At 37.4% G+C, this 20,105-nt stretch overlaps 1 protein-coding gene across 2 annotated transcripts in view; it reads right to left on the minus strand.

The window, feature by feature from the left end:
• Positions 1 to 20,105, minus strand: part of CUL3 (cullin 3) — a 91,395-nt gene that overhangs the window by 36,378 nt on the left and 34,912 nt on the right. For both annotated transcript variants that reach the window (XM_045078788.1, XM_045078789.1), the window contains one exon: positions 14,168 to 14,281. In XM_045078788.1, the coding sequence (XP_044934723.1) occupies positions 14,168 to 14,281 (114 nt within the window). The remainder of the gene's footprint in view (positions 1 to 14,167; positions 14,282 to 20,105) is intronic.

A 20,105-nucleotide genomic window follows, 5' to 3' on the forward strand; every position in this document is an offset into this window, starting at 1 on the left:
CTATGTGGACATGCAGAGCTTATGAAAGCTAAACCTGTACAAAGTCAAGGAGTGACTTTGTGAGTTAAAGAGATTCATTACTCAGAAATGGTATTAAAACAATCAAAATAGACCAAAACCATGAGCATGAAGTTAAAAAAACAAAAACAAAGAAACACTAATTCTTAATACTTAACTTACCTGCAAGAAATAGTTCAGCAAATTTTTTTAACCAATAGGTTTTTTGTTTTTTTTTTTAAATTTATATTTTAAAAAGAGGGTAGAAGGAGATGAAGAATGTAAACAGGGGTAAAATCTTTACAAATAGTAAGCATCTGTCCTGCTTATAAACTAGAGACAAACCCTGAAAAGTTTAGCTCATTAAAACAACAACAACAACAAAGCAAATAACCCTGTAACAAATAACTACTATCTGTTAGAACCAGTTTGAACCTGCTTTCCCAAGCTTAATCACTAGGCAATCTTCTATCAGCAAGTAAATGTAAGTGTCTTTGGGCGGGTTCACTTTCAAGCCATGAAATAAATACAAGTTAAGAAGGCTTAACACTATGAAGACAGAAATAGAAAATTTCAAAAAAAAAAAAAAAAAAACCAAACCTGGGAAAAGTAACAAAAAGTTTCTAGTGCAGTTACAGTAAAAAAAATCAATCTAATTAGAGCAAAGTTTAAAGAACTGACTGTCCCAGTATTTTCCACAATGTTAGTCCTGACTACACTGTGGAAAGGGCACCAGTAAGAGAGGAAATAGTAAACTGCTCAGACAGATTAACACTTCTGGATTTAAAAATGCTACTGGGTAAAGTACATAGAAAAGCAAAGAATACAGATGGCTTGAAAACTTACAACCATGACTAAAGCTCAAAGTCACAGTTTCCACCACTGTAAAATGGGTCTAAAATCTCTCTCAGGGCTGTCAAAGTTTTTAAAACAACATTGTTATGAGAAATTCTCCTTGAAAATAACTTCCATGTATTTTAAGAATTGTATCCTAGGATATCTAATAAATCAAAACCTCGGTCATGTTTCTCTAAGGCTGTGTAAATTGCACCAAATCCTAAAATAAAAGCACTGTTCCCTACTCTAAAATTCAAGAATCTAATGGTAGCAGGAAAAAACCCATATTAGAACCAGAAGAGTAATCAAGTAACAGAAATCAAGATCTTGGGGGAGCCTGGGTGGCTCAGTCAGTTAAGCACCTGCCTTTAGCTGAGGTCATGAACCCAGGGTCCTGGGACTGAGCCCCATGACTGGTTCCCTGCTCAGTGGGGAGTTTGCTTCTCCCCTTTACTGCTCCCCTTCCACCGCTCTTGCTCTCTCTTGCTATCTCTCCAAAATAAATCTTAAAAAAAAAAAAAGAAAAGAAATCAGATCTTTGAATAATGAGGTTGTAAGACTTTAGAAAGGAAGGCCTATTTTAACCAACTGAGCCACCCAGGCATCCCGGAAGGCCTATATTAAAGAAGCAATAGAATTCATTGGCAAAGAGCTCAGATTTAAGAGCCAGATAGGTTATTTCAATCCAATCTCTTCCATTTACTAGGGGTGACTTTAACATCTGTCTCTTTCCTCATCTTAATAGTAACAACAACCTTAAAATGCTATTCCACTTACTTCCACTTCTAATACTGAAAGACTAGCTTTTACAAGACCAATTCCTCTGCCAATTATATACAGTTGCCAACAACTATAAAAGTTGGATGAAAATAAAAAGCTACCACCTCCTCATACCCATCAAAATAGCTACTATCAGAAAACAAAACAAAACAAAAACAGAAAATAACAAGGGTATGAAGAAACTGAACTCTTGAGAATTGCTGGTGGAAATGCAAAATGGTGTCATTGCTATGGAAAATAGCATGGTGGTTACTCAAAAGTTAAAAATGGAGTTGCCATATGATCTAGCAATTCCACCATCCGGGTATATATTCAAAATAACTGAAAACAGGGTCTCAATGAATACCCATGTTCATAGCAGCACTATGCAAAATAGTCAAACAATGGAAACAACCCTAGTGCTCCCTGACAGATGAATGGATAAGCAAAATGTAGTACAAACAGGGGCACCTGGGTGGCTCAGTCGTTAGGCGTCTGCCTTGGGCTCAGGTTATAATCCCAGGGTCCTGGATCGGGCCCCATGTTGGGCTCCCTGCTCTGCAGGAATCCTGCTTCTCCCTCTCCCACCCCCCCTTGCTTGTGTTCCTGCTCTGGCTGTCTCTCTGTCAAATAAATAAAAAATCTTTTTAAAAAAAAATGAAGTGCACACATAAAACAGAATTATTATTTGGCCTTAAAAAGGGAATTCTGACACATGCTACAACATGGATTAAACCTGAGTCACAAAAGGAGAAATACTCTGTGATTCCATTTATATAAGTTATCTAGATTGGTCAAGATCATATAAATAGAAAATACAATGATGAATTCAACGGGCTCAAGGGAGAGTAATGGGAAGTAAACAAACACCAACTGTTTAAAAGCATCAAAGAGCAACAAAGGCAACCTGGACTTGTGGGGCCAAGATTCTGGAAAAAAAGGCAAGTAGGTACACTGAAAATAGATCAACATTCACCCTCAGTCTTTTCCTTGGGTTATTGGTTTTATCTGGGAAACTGGAAACGAGAGGCTCAGCAGAAAGTCACAGGTAGGCTGCCTATCAAGCAGCTAAGACTTAGGAAGCCAAAGTCTGAAAAGAAAGAAATGCATAGAAGAACCAGAACTTTTTGCAAGCAGTTTTCGTCAAGATGTTTACTGACAAACCACGTAAGCATGGGCAAGACACCAAACACCAAACACAAAGCAGCACTGGAAGGCTAAAGAGCTGAAGAGACCACAACTGGCAGACTTGAAATGGTGAGGAGACAAAAGATGGAATTCAAGGCATGGTAACATCTAGACCCCAGATAGCTATTCTCTATGAGTAAAGACACGATTCAGAAATAAAGGGAAACTCAAAATAGACAAACTTAGAGCCTAAAAGCCAGCTTCAACTAGATCATGGTGATTTGCCCATATTATGCCTGCCTGGCAGAAGATGATTACATTTCCTTGGAAGGAAGATACCATCCAGGGTCTCCCAATTTTTCATGCACAATGTTGACAAAATTTGCAGGTTTGTCCTCCATACCAAAAAAAAAAAAAAAAATACCCAGTACCAAATATCTAAAAACCAAGGGGGAAAAAACTTCAGGAAGTCAAAGCATTCTAAGACTCCCCCCCCCAGGAAGTGGTTAAAATATATACATATATAAAGTAAACTCTAAGTCAAGGATCTATGTTATAATCTCTAAGGTTGCCACAAAAATAGTTTAGAAAGAGAATATATAAATATAAGTAACACAAGGTAGTATATATGGATAATAAAACATACTCCATTCATCTTAAAAAAAAGGCACAGGAGGCTGGGAAAATCCAATAAAGAATAGGTGAGACAGAAAAAAAAAAATCCAATATAATGGCAAACTTGCACCCAAATGTACTAGTAATTATATTAAACATAAATAAGCCATATGCTTCAATCTAAAAACAAAAATTGTCAGATGGCTTAAAAAGCCTATTACTGTATGGGGCTTATAAATGCTAAGGACACAAAAAGGTGGAAAAGAAAGGATGGGGTGAAATCTGCCATATAAACAACAACCAAAATAAAACTCATATAGTAATACTACACAAAGTAGACTTTAAAGCAAGAAGTATAGGAAATAAAGAAGGATATTTCATAAAAATAAGAGTCAACTCAACAGGAAAATCAAGTAGCCCTAAAATTTATATTCATTTTATAACAAAACCCTCAAAATATGTCAATTAAAAGGAGAAAAAAACAAATCCATAGTCAAATCTAAAGATTTTAACATTTCTCAGGAGCTGACAGGACAAGCAAACAAAAATATTTAGGGAAGATGTGGAAGATGTAGACAATTTGAATATGGTTAAACAAATTTAACCAAAGAGATGTTTATATAGCACTTTATTCAACAACTGCAGTTTGAAAAACTGTAAATAACTGAAATTTAAAGCTTCTCTTCAGAGACACCATTAAAAGAGAGGGAAAAAGGCATGCCCAGAATGGAATATAGTATCTCTTAAACTATATAAAATACATCTAGAAGGGCACCTTGATGGCTCAGTCGGTTAAGTGCCTGATTTCTGATCTCAGCTCAGGTCTTGATCTTGGATGGCGAGTTTAAGCCCCACATTAAGCTCAAAAACAGACAAACAATAAAAACATATATCTACAAAGACCTTTTACCCAGCATATATAAAAACCTCCCACAAATTACTAAAAAGCAAAAATCCTACAAAACCCACATTTAAAAAAATGCACACAACAGACTTCTCCACTTTTATTTATGTTACATGTCAACAAAAGTGTCAAAAAAATTAGAAGAGGACTTTCAAATTACTGCAGGGCTAGAGTACTATCAACTGGATAGAATAAACACTAAGGCATCTAATATTTTTGGTGATTTTCTAGATATTCTGGTAATGATGGTGTTAAGTAACTTCTGATGACAATTGGGAAACTTAAGTCTTAACCAAGTCACTCTTCAAGGAGAATTTTAATATCAGATTCAAACAAAATAAGAAGAAACGAAACCAGAATACTATTCTAATATGCTTCAATAGCTTACACTTGGGAGCATGGAAAAAGTCAATGTTCTTCAATTCCATTTGGGGAACTAAGACTATCTGCCCAAACAGATGTCTGCATCATAAAACTGCCCAATGACAGAACTTGGAAAAAGAAATCACAGTTGTTGAGAGCAATGCTTGATACATAATACACTCATTGTATACTTGCTGAATGAATGAATTTATCCTCATAAGCATGAAGGTAAATGAATGTAAATGAATGTTAGCTCAACTCTGAGTAAATCATCATGAATTCTGGGAGCCCCTGGGTGGCTCAGTCAGTTAAGTGTCTCTTAGTTTCGGCTCCGGTCACGATCTCACAGTTGTGGGACTGAGCTCCAGTGCAGAGTCAGCTAGAGATTATCTCCCTTTCCCTTTGCTCCTCCCCTGTGGGCTCACGTATGCTCTCTCAAATAAATGAAATCTTTAAAAAAAACAATATCAGAAATTCTGTTAAGCAGAGTCCATACACATAATTCTGCTGCACTGAGGTGGTTCAGGCCAAGTGGTGAAGACTATGGGCTTTGAATTAAAAAAAGACTTGGATTCACTATTCTAGTAATATTGTAACTGTGTGATCTTGACAGATTATCTTCTCTGACCTTGATTTATTCATTTGTGAAATGGAGAGTACAATACTTACCTCGAAGGTCAGGTATTTAAAACATTTAGAAAAGAGATGCAGTCATGTAATAAAGAGTATATATTGCTATATATTCAGAAAAGTATTTTTACTTTTTTAAAGAAATTTAAGAATAAAAATTCTATTAGTAAAAAATAAAAATTATTGCTTTCCCAAACTACTGCTTAAAAACAGCAACAATAAAAATAGCAACAATTTAAGAATTAAATGAAATATACTTAAATATGCTAAAAACAATGCCAGACACACACTAAGGGCTTTGAAAGTGTTAGGTGCTATTACAAGGAATAGTACTGGATAGACTCCTAGCCAACTGATGCTCTATCAACCCACTTTAAGAGTTCTTAAAGAAACTGTCATCAGCTTAATACTAATCTACTCTCACCTCTTGTTTTTTCCTTTATTACAAACAACACAAGTAACTGATCACTTTCAGTTTTAGAAAGGTGTATGGGCCACCTGAGTGGCTTAGTTGATTAAACCGCTCCCTTCGGCTCAGGTCATGATCCCAGGATCCTGGGAAGGAGCCCCGCCTCCGGCTCGCTGCTCAGCAGGGAGTCTGCTCCCTCACCCCCCTCTGCCTGCTTCTCTGCCTACTTGTGATCTGTCAAATAAATAAAAATCTTAAAAAAAAAAAAAAAAGGTGTAAAATGTCAGAGTTGAAAGACTTGAAAACTTAAAATGATCTAACCAACACATCCTCAACCCGATCCCATAGACAGGCCTTAGGGAACCCATAAACCACCTGAAATTGCAAACAAAAGTTTACGTTGTATGGTATGTAGATGCAGATACCTACTTTTGGTAGAGGGTCAAAACCCCAAAGAAATAAAAACCAGAGCTCTTACCCAATAAATCTATTTTCCTTATAAATAAGGAATTAAAGAGTTTTACCTAGAGAAGTAACTTAAGCGAATTAATGACAATGTAGGAACTAAAGCCAAGTGTATTCATCATTAAATATTTTTTTCTCCACTATTCCCCATTTCCTACAGGAAACACACACACACGCACACACACACACACAGGAAATCTGTACACATAAGAAGTTTGTGCACATACAGACAACATGGGGCAGTACCCTTTATGAACAAAAGTTTCATTTCCTTTACTACCTCAAGAAATATGTGCTCTATTTCTGACCATACCACAGGGCCTACTTCATGCTGAATGAATACGTGCCTCCCTTAAGTCAACCTCATGGACTGCCACATCATCACTCCACACACAAAAACAGTTGTCAGGGCATGGTAATCAAGGGGTTTACGGGTCTACCAATTTGTCAGAAAGAGTAACTGAGATGGAAGGCAAGGTGAAATCCTCATTATCAAGCACAACATTCTTGACCTTCAACAGTATTTATGATGATGACTTTTTTTAAACATAAAGGTCTAGTACTTGGCTTGGGATCTAACCACAAAAAAATGCCAAGGTATTTATACTATCAGTCACAAATACAAAAACTACAGCACAGATGGGGAAAGTCTGTTGTTCCTGTCAGGAAAAATATTGAACAGGTGCGAACCTTAATAATCTCAAAGCCACTGGATCCTATTTTCTATTATTTTGTATTTAATATGACATTTTAAGAGCAGAGGAAGTGCCAAAAAGACTCTTAAGCAACCTATCTGTGTTGTTCCAGAATAAAGTCATTTTCAAACTTCTCTAAATGTGCAATCTAGAATGCTGTAAAGAAGAAACATTCAAAGCCTCAAAACCTACAGGAAAAAACATGGAGAAGAATTTCAGCATCTCAGTGTTCTCATCCTTCTCACCCTATCTTCTGACTTCCCAAAACACACAAATTCTTGGTAGCTTCGGCGAACAGCTTACTTCTTTCTTTCAACTCTGCTTCCTGCCACCTATTATCACTGGTAACTCTGACACTGACAAGAATGACCAATCTGACATGCTGTTTACAGGTGCCTAAATATTTACCCCCACCTTTATCAGGACTCCCTTCACCCACATACGGATATGGGCAAACCCTGAACCTCATTAGAAGACACCAAATATCTCTGGCCCTGGAGATCTTTTTCCTCACACCTTTCCTACTTTGTTACACTGAAAGGAACCTGCTCCTTACTCTCAACTGGCTCTCCAGGTCTACTCATCCCTAATACCTAATACCTCCATTTCCTGGGATCTTATGACTCAGATGCCTACTTATTAAAGAGCACAGACTCACAATCAACAATCAACCGTTTCGATAATGTTACTACATTAAAATCCTCCCCCCCACCGTAAGGCTAAATTTACCTGAGCATTCTTATCTAAGACTGCCAAGTACACCTGGAAAAAGTAATAACTCTGCTGATCAACTCTACTATGTAAACTCTGTGCCAACTCTTGCCTAATTTACTCCCTTACAACTAACTACGAGATGATCCATTTATTTACAAAGAGCTGACCCCAGCACAAGAGAGCCTCCAAACCTTTTCCTTGCATTAGTCCTATTGTTGCTGAGTACACGACCACAAATTTAGTAGCTTACTACTTTTTCACAGCTCTAGAGTTCAGAAGACTAAATCAGTTTCCCTGGACTTAAGTCAATATATCAACAGGGCTGATTCCTTTTAGATGATCTGAGGAGGGAGTCCACTTTCTTGCCTTTTCCAACTTCTAGTGGCTAGCTGTACTCAGCTATAGCTCCTCCTCCATCTTCAAAGCCTATCATTCCAATCTCTGCTTCTGTTACATCACCTCCATCTCTTATTGACCCTCCTTCTGTAATGACCCTGTGATTCCACTAGGCCCACTAGGATGACCTAGAACAATCTCAACCTCTCAAAATCCTTAACCGAATCACCTGCAAAGTTCCTTTTGCCCTATAAGGTAACAATCCCTAGGTTCCGGACACTAGTCATGGGCATGTCTGGGGGATCATTACTCAGCCTTCTTTAACCATTCTTTAACACCTCACATACTTCAGTCCCTAAACCAATGGTCCCACCTTCTACTTTACAAAGGAGACCAAGAGCATCAAAAGTTCTTTAGCTTCTCTCTTCTTCACAATGTTATTGCTACATTCTGCTTGACCTCTTTACTCATCCTTAATGACTTTCCAAATAAACAGCTCAAAGAAGCAGTGACCCTCCCTTCCTGGGTTAACTCTTACCTTGTGCCTATGAACTCACAGCCTCCCTTTAAGGAAAACCTGCAATGACACTATAGCTCTGCTATTTGTGAAAATGACTGTAGTATGGACAAATTCAAGTAAAAAAATGAAAATAAAGTTGCCATAGCTTTATGCAGAAAACTTCTCTACTAACTTTCCAGTAACCCTATGTATTACATTAGAAAACGTTTTTCTATTTCCTTTGCCATTAATTCTAATTGCTCAAAAGTAGCCTATAGAATACCATCCATAACTTTAACTTCCCTTCATACTATATTTATTTTTATAGTTTTTAAAGGATTTTATTTATTTGTTAGAGAGGGAAGGAGAGAGAGTGGGAGGCAGGGAGAAGACAGCAGGGGGAGTGGCAGGTAGAGTAAGAAGCAGGCTCCCCACTAAGCAGGGAGCACGATGCGGAATTTGATCCTAGGACCCTGGGATCACGACCCGTGTGGAAGACAGAAGCTTAACCGACTGAGTCCCCAGGCATCCCGTCATTTTTACAGTTTACAAAGAAAAATTAACTGAATAGTAACATATACTTATGCGCTATATTGACAATTAAAACTATTATAGAACCAGGACAAATTTTCTTGTAAAATGCTCACATCTTTCTCCAATCACTAATCTTTTAAACAATTAAAACTGAAAATGAAACTTTTACTAAGTAGCCACAAACCAATCTTAGAAGTTCAACATGTAAGTTTCAAGTATTAGGAAGGGGCAGAGTGGCAGAAACCAGAAGTGACATGTTCCATCTAGAGACATGTACACATTTCTTTTTGAAATGCTGCACACGCCGCAAAACCAAGTTATGTGGAACAAAGTGTGACCAGTGGCTGCCTCCATATAACCAATGATTCCACTTTCATTTTCAAGAGTCAATGTGTCCCATAGTATCTATACATCGAGGCTGATGAATGACATTTTACAGACATCTCTTTGTAAAGAGTAAAAGTCAGCTAGCTGAGTAGGTAGGTGGTAGGTAGGTAGATAGTGAAGAATCTTCTCTCCTCCCTCTTGGAGCCTGAGATCTAGAATTCCAACAGTTATAGCAGGTATTCACCATCAGAAGGTTATCTGTCTAGGATCCATGACAGTTCAACCAGTATGATTCAGATATGTGCCCTATCTAGCAGGTTATGTCACCTGAGAACTCTGGAACGATGGTAAAACTCTTCAAAGAAAATGCAGACATCAAGAGGAAAAAGTCCTTAGATTCCTGGCAATTAAAAGCATTTGTATTTTCTGACCAAAGTATTGGTTAAATAAATGCCTGTATTTGTCAAAGTAATTTTCTAACTCCAGTTCTGCACATTTCAATGTATAAAATTTTACCTTAATTTTAAAAAGCACTTATTTAATTAAGCCCAGAATACTAAGCATAAAAAGGCAAAGTAAAGAAAATAAAAGAGCATGAAAATGAAAGAATTCTATCTTGTGGAATGTGAAGATATCTTATCAACAACACTTGAAATTCTCTCCAAATCCTTAACAGTATGTATTTTTAAAAGATTTTATTATTCAAGAAAGAGCGAGGAGAAGCAGGGGAAGGCTCAGAGGGACAAGCAGACTCCCTATTGAGCATGGAACCCTATGCAGGTGAATCCTAGGATTCTGAGATCAGGACCTGAGCCCAAAATCAAGAGTCAGACACTTAAACTGACTGAGCTACTCCAACACCCCAACAATAGTATATTTTTTAAAAGATTATTTATTTACTTATTTACTTGAGAAAAAGAGTACGTGAGTGTGCACAAGCAGCACAAAGGGTGAGAGGTGCAGAGGGAGAAGCAGACTCCCCACTGAGCAGGGAGCTCAATGCAGGGCTTGATCCCAGGACACTGAGATCATGACCTGACCCGAAGGCAGACAAACAATAGCATAATTTAAAAAGCATTTTGCGGGCGCCTGGGTGGTTCAGTGGGTTAAGCCGCTGCCTTCAGCTCAGGTCATGATCTCGGCGTCCTGGGATCGAGTCCCGCGTCGGGCTCTCTGCTCAACAGGGAGCCTGCTTCTCTCTCTCTCTCTCTCTCTCTCTCTCTGTCTGCCTCTCTGTCTACTTGTGATCTCTCTGTCAAAATAAATAAATGAATCTTTAAAAAAAAAAAGGCATTTTGCAAACTGTAATCTATAATTTATTAAAAATTAATTTATAATCTATAAAAACTATAATCTATAATCTACTAAAAATGTATAATCTATTAAATCTGTAAGTCTATAATCTATATCTACTATAATCTATAATCTATTTTTAAAAAAAGAGTCCACGTACATCTATTTATTCAAGTTACACTTGAATGCCTAGTTGGTGCAAGCTGTGATAGGTGTTGGGGACACAGTGGTAACAAGACACTACTGGCCCCTCTTCATAATGTTCAGTCTAATGGGGAAACAAGGCCCTAAACAGCTGTTAATGATGACTGTGATAAATGACACAAAGGAGGAGCACTGGGTACAAGGAGAGCAACTGCGGCCAGTAGGCAGTACACAGCGTAGGTCAGGGAATCCTTACCAGAAATCTACTGAGACTTAAAGGATAAGTAGGAGCAAATCACATACGGAGAGGAAACGTTCTAGAAACATTTCCACACAGAAGACATGTATGAAGATTTCAAGATGAGCAATAAGAACTTCAGCAGACTCGATCACATGCTTTCAACTAAGCACTCTTAAGAGCACAGCAAGTGTTCTAAGACTAGTCACGAAATGCTCTGAGAGAGAAACGAAGGTGCTTTCCTGCTGGGTAATTATGAAAATCGAAAAGCTGCAGATTCTAGAAATATATGATGGAGGGTGAAGACACTAACAAGAGTAATTCCCAGGTTTCTGGCATGAACAAATAGAATGGTACCAATTTTGCATTCATTTGGAAACGCCAACTTTGAAGTCCCTCTCAGACAACAAAGATGGCCATCAACTTGACAAATGAGTATAACAAATCTTAATCTCAGAAAATGAGAATGGAGACGTGATTTGGGAATCATCTGCACAGAGGCACTAACCGAAGCTACAGCAGGAGCTGAGGTGAACCAGGAGGAGGAAGTCCAGGTTACTAAGCCCTAAGTTACTAAGACTGCCTCTACTTAAAGGGCAGAGGAGGAGGAGTAGCTGAGAAGGAACAGTCGGAAAGGCAGGAGGCATACCAAGGGAGTGCTATGTCACTGAAACCAAAGGCCAGCATGTGAAAAGAAAAGAGTAGTCAACTGTCCCCAGTGATGCAGAAAAAAAATCAAGGAGCACAAGGATTTGCAGTGATCTCTGCTTCGGACATGGTGATCCTCCTAAGAGCAAGACTAAAGAGCATTAATTGAGGAAGAAGCTTAACTGGAATGTATTCAAAGTGAATCAAAGATGAGAAAAGGGAGATAGCCAAGGGTCAACATTTGCCTGTGAATGACAATGACTCTAGGAGGCAGCACAGAGTAAAACAGAAAATTTAGTAGGATTCTGAGGATGTGAGTGGTCTAAGCATGTCTCATGTGTATAAATAAGACTCAGTAAAAAGGTAGAAGCTGAAAACACGTGAGGTTTTTGATAACGTAGAAAGGGATGTGATCCTGCTTAAGCACAAGAGGAAAACTGGCCTTTAACATGAGGGAAGACAATGCCTCCATTAAAACAAGAGGGAAATGGAAAAACACAAAAGGGAAAAAATACAGGTAAAACTGTAGATTTAGTGGTTAAGAAACGAATATAAGTTCCACCTGATGCTTGCTCTTTTCTGTGAGACATGGAAGGCAATATCATTTAAGAGTGAGGAGGCCAGCAGGAAAGCTGGAGGTTTGGAGAGAAACTAGTAGAGGGGAAATAAGACAACTGGACAGTGTGCAGGGTCAACTGGACATTGTGACAAAGGACAAACAGTGGTAATTATCTACCCTGTTGGGAGTTTCCTCCAGCAGAGGCCCAGGAAAGGTAAGTTGCTGGTTTTATCCAGGGCTGTGGTCCTATCACACAGGTTTGATGAAAGGATAAAGGGACAAGAAACCTTAATCCTAGTGAGTTTTTACGGAGCACATTACTTGGTCCAGGGGCTATAGTACTCTATATGAATGGCACCTTCAAGCATCATGGCTACCCTACCCAATAAGCAAAATATTATTTTCATTTTATAAATGAGGAAGCCAAGGAATAAACTGATTTGTTTCTTGACTTTCGTCACATAGCAGTCAGGATTCAAGGTTTGACATTTCATTTGGGAAACCTCACCCCCACCCCCCAAAAGGGAAGTGAAATGAAGCAGAAATTTTTTAAAACATGTAAGAGTGACTGTGTGTATAATCCTGAAATACTTCTTTTATCAATAGAGTAATGGACCATAAAATTACAAGTGGTTTTCTATCTTACTGTTTGTTAGTGTTAAAATTTAAAGACTCGTCAATTCTAGAACTTAATGAGAACAATATAAGCTAACTTACTTCACATTTATATCCAAGGCATTGTATGTTTTCACATGCTATCTCATTTACCTCAAAATGTCAGCACAGAATGAATCTACATCCTGAAGAGGAAAATGAGGCTCAGAAAGGCTAAATACTGTTCTACTTTTTTACCAACCCCTAAAAATTGAAGTAGCCTCTCCCTGACCCCCTTGCCACTAAGCCCTGTAAAACCAGGAGTAATAGGCCTGACTGCATTCTCTGAGCAGAACAAAAAACTCCAGAGCTGTTTACTCTCATTGGAAATTCTTTCCAACCACTGCTTTATGCTAGCAAGTGAAAGAAACTAGGACATGCTCTCATCACTATAGCTAGAATCAAACTAAAGAAACTGAAAATAAAAATTTGAAAAACAGAGAGTAAAACCTTAGAAGAAAACCGTATATCCAATTCCCAAATATAAACACTGAAGTAACAAGAAAAGTTATTAGACTTGTTAATTTTGCACTGACACAGTAATTAAGCTTGATGAATCTGGCTCCGTTCTATAATCACACAAAGGTAAGAAAAAAACTCGATAGTTTAATCTCCTTTATAGTCATTAAACAGCTTAGCTCGTGTCAATGTTTTCCAAATTGTTGAATACGGTATTCTCCTTGACTGACAAAAACAAAAAACAATAGTAACAGGTAAAAAATGGAATATGTATCTGAATAACATATACTGCAAAGATTTACTATTAAGACAGCAGCTATTAGAATATAATTATTACAAGCATATTTGTATAAAATGACACCTCATCACTGAAGATGTAAAGACATTAGGTTTTTAAAAACATGTAAGAGAGTACTAAGTTTTCGTCTCTCATGCTGTCATTCAACCACTGTTACTCAAAAAGAGACATTCAGCATTTTCCATTTTGAAGTACAAGTGTTATATACTGAGAAAAAAAATTAGACCTTTCTCTTTTAGTCTTCCATTCTAATCATTAAATATATGAATAATTAAGGTTCTACTTCATATAAGCTAAGGCTGGTCCCTGTAAAGGAAGTATTTATTTATTTTTTTTAAAGTAACACCTTCCACACTGACCTGTGCCATTCAACTAAAGGGACAGAAAGAAGACAGACACTGTTTTGAAATGCCTACTTCTTTTTTTTTTTTTTTTTAAGATATTATTCATTTATTTGACAGATCACAAGTAGGCAGAGAGGCAGGCAGAGAAAGAGAGGAGGAAGCAGGCTCCCTGCTGAGCAGAGAGCCTGATATGGGACTCGATCCCAGGACCCTGAGATCATGACCTGAGCCAAAGGCAGAGGCTTAAGAGACTGAGCCACCCAGGTGCCCGTGAAATGCCCAACTTCTTAAAGGAAAAACAAAAAAAGCTCTACTTACCATATACATTAGTATGTCTCTAATCATCACCATAGCTGTTTGATGATCATTCCAAGCTTGATTTAGCGTTTGAAGAAAGTTGTTATTCAATGAATTTAGTACATCTTCTCGCACCTATTAACAGAAGAGTTCATTAAAGTATTTTACACACGTGCACACACACAAACACACTCTCATATGTATACATGCACATATCTGTTCAATAAAATCGTATGGAATATTCAATTTTACATCACAGAAATAGGTTATAGGCCAGTAGAAATATTTTAAGCTACAATATAACCTAAATACAGATAACTAACAAATGTGTTGTATAGTCCAGACCCATCTCCTGATCTCCAGAATCATAAAGCAACCTCCTGGGCAGTTCTCAACCCTCCAACCTAACATCACAGTCAAAATAAAATCCTAAATACTTTAAGGAACTACAGGGCCCCAGAGAATTGGTTCCAGGCTATTGTTCCAACTAAATTTCTTACCACACCTCCCCTTCCCCATCCTTGCAGAATGGTTAAAAATGTTGACTTAGGAGTCAAACTACTGGGCTCAACTCCAGCTCCCTGACTAGCTGTGTCTCCTTGGGTAAATTTATTGCAGCTCTGTGCCTCAGTTTCCTTACATGTGAAACAGTATCCATTTCACAGAATTGCTGTAGAGGTTAAATGAACACTAGTGACACACTGAGAACAGTGCCTGGCACTCGGCCAACACTTACTGAGCATAAACTATTAACTCACCCTGCTCCAGCTACTGTGGGGCTGCATCCAACAACTGTGTTCTACCCTTTGCTCTGCACATTTCACACAGCTTACACCCCTGTTTTCTACCCAAGTTTCACTTCCACAAAGAGGTCTTTCCTGATCACCCTATTTCAAACAACTTCTATCTCCACTCTTTGCACTAATTTTTCCTCACAGTACTTGTCACTGCCTACTGTTTTACCTATTTATCTACTTACTATTCCTCTCACTAAAATGCAAGATCCACACCAGCAGGGATTTTGTCTTTTTTCATGTGTGCCTCCCACACCTAGAACAGTGCCTGGCATCTAGAAGACCCTTTACTTTATTCACCCTACCCTCCAATACCATGATCCACCATCAACATGGTAAGCTTTTTCAGGGTATCTATCTTTGCACATCAAGTTGCCGTGAGTCTGAAGTGCCTTTGCAATGCAATCTTGCTAAGACTACTCAGACTCCAAGAATTCCTTTCCATAGTCCCCAAGCATATTGCCACCTTCTCCAATAAATTCCTAACTACTAGTACTTCCTGCTACGCTATCTGTCCAATGATATGATTACTGACTAGAAAATGGAATTTAGACTGATTCTAGCTTTATTATAAAGAAGCAGTTTGTCCTCTGAGTTCCTGTAACTTTGGGACTATACTGCCAACCTCCCTAATTATTCCAACCCACCCAAATCCTCCATGGTCTAGCCCTAACCAGACACGTTCTAGCTCCCAAACACCTCTAGTAGTGATTAAAGATTTTTAGGTTGGGGAGAATCTGAAGTCATGGTGTTTTGTGAGAAACAAATTATTTAATGTGTGTTGAGATATATAGATACCTATAAACTTGAATTATAAACAGTAAATAAAATGTCACTGCATATTAGCACTACTATAAACAAGTATAAACAAGTAGTGGCAAGTGCCGAAGACCGAAAGAAAAAAAAAAAATATATATATATACACACACAAAACACACTATACCCACAAACGGGAGAATAAATTAAAATTGAGAAAACTGTAACTAATTTTTCTTACATATTAGAAGAAAAACACCCGTTAGGAGATCTTAGTGATGAAACAATGTCTCTTCTAGTAAATGTGTAGTCTGAAAATCACTAGCCTATATCACATAATTTAGCACTGTATCACATGTAATCTTTTCTTCATAAGACTAATAAGCTCCTTGACTTTAAAACATATCACCCATAAGCATACTGACTATATCAAAAGTGACACACACGTTGGTTCATAGATAGTACTGTGTTAAAATACTTTTTTGTAAAGTGAATACTAAAGCATTTATTCCAATTCATTAAGTCTGGCACTTGTCAGATGCAAATTCCCATGACAGATAACACTAAAAAAACCCCACAAACTGAAAATATGCCTATTTATAAAATTCCTCACCAATCTTCATATACTTTCAGTGAACCACTAAATTCTGAATAGCAATTAAATTAAATAATGACAATACTAGGGAAACAGTACTATATATCTAACAATTATTCTTAATGACTTAAGTTAACTTCTGAATACCCCTCTGTTATAAATTCAAGTTACATGTTAACAAAGTCACGCTAATTTTGGAATGCAAAAATGTGCTTGGTATATCTGTTAAATGAATGAAAAACTGACCACTCAAATTTAAAAAATTTTTAAAAGACACGTGTTTTATATACTGATTTATATACACTTCCAAATAAAACACCTCAAGTATTTATCCAATATTTATACTTACACCTGCCTTTCAACAAAATAAAAATGTGATCAACTAGCACAATGTGTCATAAATGTAAAACTGCTTTATTTGCATCATGCCTCAAAAAATTACCCTGACAAATCAGTAACAATGAATTTTACTTAGCAGAAAATAGCTGCTATTCATTTTGTTATTTTTACTTTGTTTTTTTACTGTTGAAGTTAGATGTGGTCATGGATCTGCTTTGGCCAATGACCTAAGCACAAATGATACATCATTTTTATATAATGTAAACTTTATCATCTTAGTAATTTTTAAGTGTAAATAAAATTCAATATTAAATACATTCACAATAATTAACCTCTATCACAGGACATGAGAGTTGTAAAGGTGCCCCAGAAGATCTCCTGCTGGTCAGACATACTCTGTTACATTTATTTTATTTTTTTTTTAAAGATTTTATTTATTTATTTGACAGAGAGAGATCACAAGTAGGCAGAGAGGCAGGCAGAGAGAGAGAGGAGGAAGCAGGCTCCCTGCTGAGCAGAGAGCCCGATGTGGGACTCGATCCCAGGACCCTGAGATCATGACCTGAGCCGAAGGCAGTGGCTTAACCCACTGAGCCACCCAGGCGCCCTCTGTTACATTTATTTTTGAATGATTACGCTCACACACACAGATACAGGACTAGAAGACATAAAATAAATGCTTAATATACACTTGGTGCATTCTCTTAATTATTCAGATCACTCTATGAATAAATAATTCTTCTGCTAGTGATGCCTCAGAAAATTGTCCTTCTATGAAAAGTGAACAAATATGTGCTCAAATATACATAATAAAAGGTAGGAATGAGATGAAAATTCAACCTTTATGAAGATTAAAATGGGCTTTTTAAAAGGTAAGTTTGTATTTAAACCAAAAAACACATTAAGTAGGGGATAAAAAGATTTAACTCTTATTTTACAAACTGTTAACAGAATACATAAAATTTACAAGAGATAGGAATTGGGGTCAGTTGTGTGTGAATAACATGGTTAATCTCACACCCTCATAACCACAATTAGTTTTTGCATCAGCAAAGGCAAACAGGAAAGAACCCTGCTGTAGAGGTGGTACCAGTACCGTAGGGGGCAAGCAGACCAAGTATATCCACCATTACTATATAGGAAAAGCTACATGAAGGTTATCCAGGTGAAGAGCTAGAATTTGAGGAGTGAAACAAGGAAAAACCAAGCAACAAAACCATGGAAACGGAGAATAGGATGGGACCAGCTGTGACAATGAGGCTAAAATGAGCAATTGAAAACTGATGGCTGGTTCATGGCACTTAGCCTTGCAAAAAGCAAGATACAGACGTAGCCAAGAGCAGTAGATCAAGAACCTGGCAGAAAATTAAAATCCCTTGAAGAGCAACAGATTTTGTTCAAGAGCATGAGATGACAAGACACAGACTGAAAGAAAATATCTGGTAAAGGACTGTTACCCAATATATACAAGGAATTAATAAAAGTCACCAAGAAAACCCAATCTAAAATACTGGCAAAAGACCTGGCCACCTCACCAAAAAAGATAACCAGATGGCAATTAAGCATACTGAAAGATGTCCAATATCTGATTAAGAAGTTGAAAAATGAGGGGCACCTAGGGTGACTCAGTCTGTATAGTATTCGACTCTTGGTCTTGAGGTTGTATGTTCAAGCCTTATGTTGGGTGTAGAGAATACTTAATAAAATCTTTAAAGAAAGAAAGAAATTGCAAATTAAAACAACAATGAGACACCCTTACACATTTAGCAGAATGGCCAAAATCCAAAACACTGACTACACTAAATACTGCTGAGAATGTAGCTAACAAGCACTTTTGCTCACTGCTGGTGGGAATGCAAAATGATACACAGCCACTTTGGAGGACAGTTTGGTAGGTTCTTACAAAACTATATATACTCCCACCATACCATCTATCAATTAGGCTCCTTGCTATAAATATCAAAAAAGTTGACAACTTATGTCCAAACAAAACCCCAGACTCACATGTTTACAGCAGCTTTATTCGTAACTGACAAAACGTGGAAGCAACCAAAACTTCCTTCAATAGGTGAAACAATACACTGTGGTACATCCAGAAACAGAGTATTATTCAGCACTGAAAAGATATGATCCATTAACCCACCAATGGAGGCACCTTAAGTGCAAATTACCAAGTGAAAGAACACAATCTGAAAATGCTACTGCCTACCATATCACTCCAACTACATGACATTCTGGAAAAGGCAAAACAAAAGAGACTATAAAAAGATCAAAAGAGGGGCGCCTGGGTGGCTCAGTGGGTTAAAGCCTCTGCTTTCGGCTCAGGTCATGATCCTAGGATCCTGGGATGGAGCCCCTCATCAGGCTCTCTCTCAGCAGGGACCCTGCTTCCCTTCTCTCTCTCTGCCTGCCTCTCTGCCTACTTGTGATCTCTATCTGTCAAATAAATAAATAAAATCTTTAAAAAAAAAAATCAAAAGAAGATCATCAAGGTGCTAGAGGAGTTAGGGTAGAGGGAAAGATTAACAGACAGAGCACAGAGGATTTTTAGGGTAATGCAATATTTCATATGGTATTATAATGGTGGATACATTTCATTATACAATCATTAAAATCCACAGAATGTACAACACATGAAGAGTGACCCCTAACATAAACTATGGACTTTGGGTGATAATGACAAGTCACTGTAGCAAATGTACCACTCTGGAATGGGATGCTACTGAGAGTAGGCGAGGAAGTGGGAATATGGGAAATGACTATACCGTCTCAATTCTGCTATGAATCTAAAAATGACTGAAAAAATAGTCTATTTAAAAAACAAAGAAGATTCAGGGGCTGACCGAAGACCAAGAAAAGACAATCTCTCTTTTTTCAACACAAGTATGTTTTGTATACTTGTAATAATACTGATAGAATTCTGAATCCTGATTTTTTAGAGAACAATGAACATTCAACATTACCCTCTGCTTTAGGAGAAAAATACCTAGTTACAGCATTTCATAGCATGATAACAATTCAAAGAAAAAAGGTTCTATCAGAATAAAATGCAGGAAGAAAAAGTCATCTGAGATTTTAACCAACTGCCAACCTAACACCAAAAGCATTATCTATAAAAGGAAAAAATGATAAACTGGACCTCATCAAAATCAGAAACTTCTCTTTCGCAGACACTGTTAAAACAATAAATAAACAAGCTACAGACTGGGAGAAAATATCAAATGATCTGTATCCAGAATCTCTCTCTCTAGAGATAAAAAAAAAAAACTCTTACAACCCAGTGAAGAAAGCAAACAATTAAGAAATGGGCAGAAGACTTGAAAAGACACTTCACCGAAGAGGTTATATAAAGGCAATTTTACACATGAAAACATGTCCAACAACACTGGCCATTAAGGAAATGAAAATTTAAAAAATAAGATACCCATTATAATAGCTAAAATAAAATATACTGACACCAAGTGCTGACAAAGAT

This window comes from Mustela putorius, unplaced genomic scaffold (assembly GCF_011764305.1).
Source record: "Mustela putorius furo isolate JIRA1106 unplaced genomic scaffold, ASM1176430v1.1 tig00000275_pilon_pilon_pilon, whole genome shotgun sequence".
Lineage (NCBI taxonomy): Eukaryota > Metazoa > Chordata > Mammalia > Carnivora > Mustelidae > Mustela > Mustela putorius.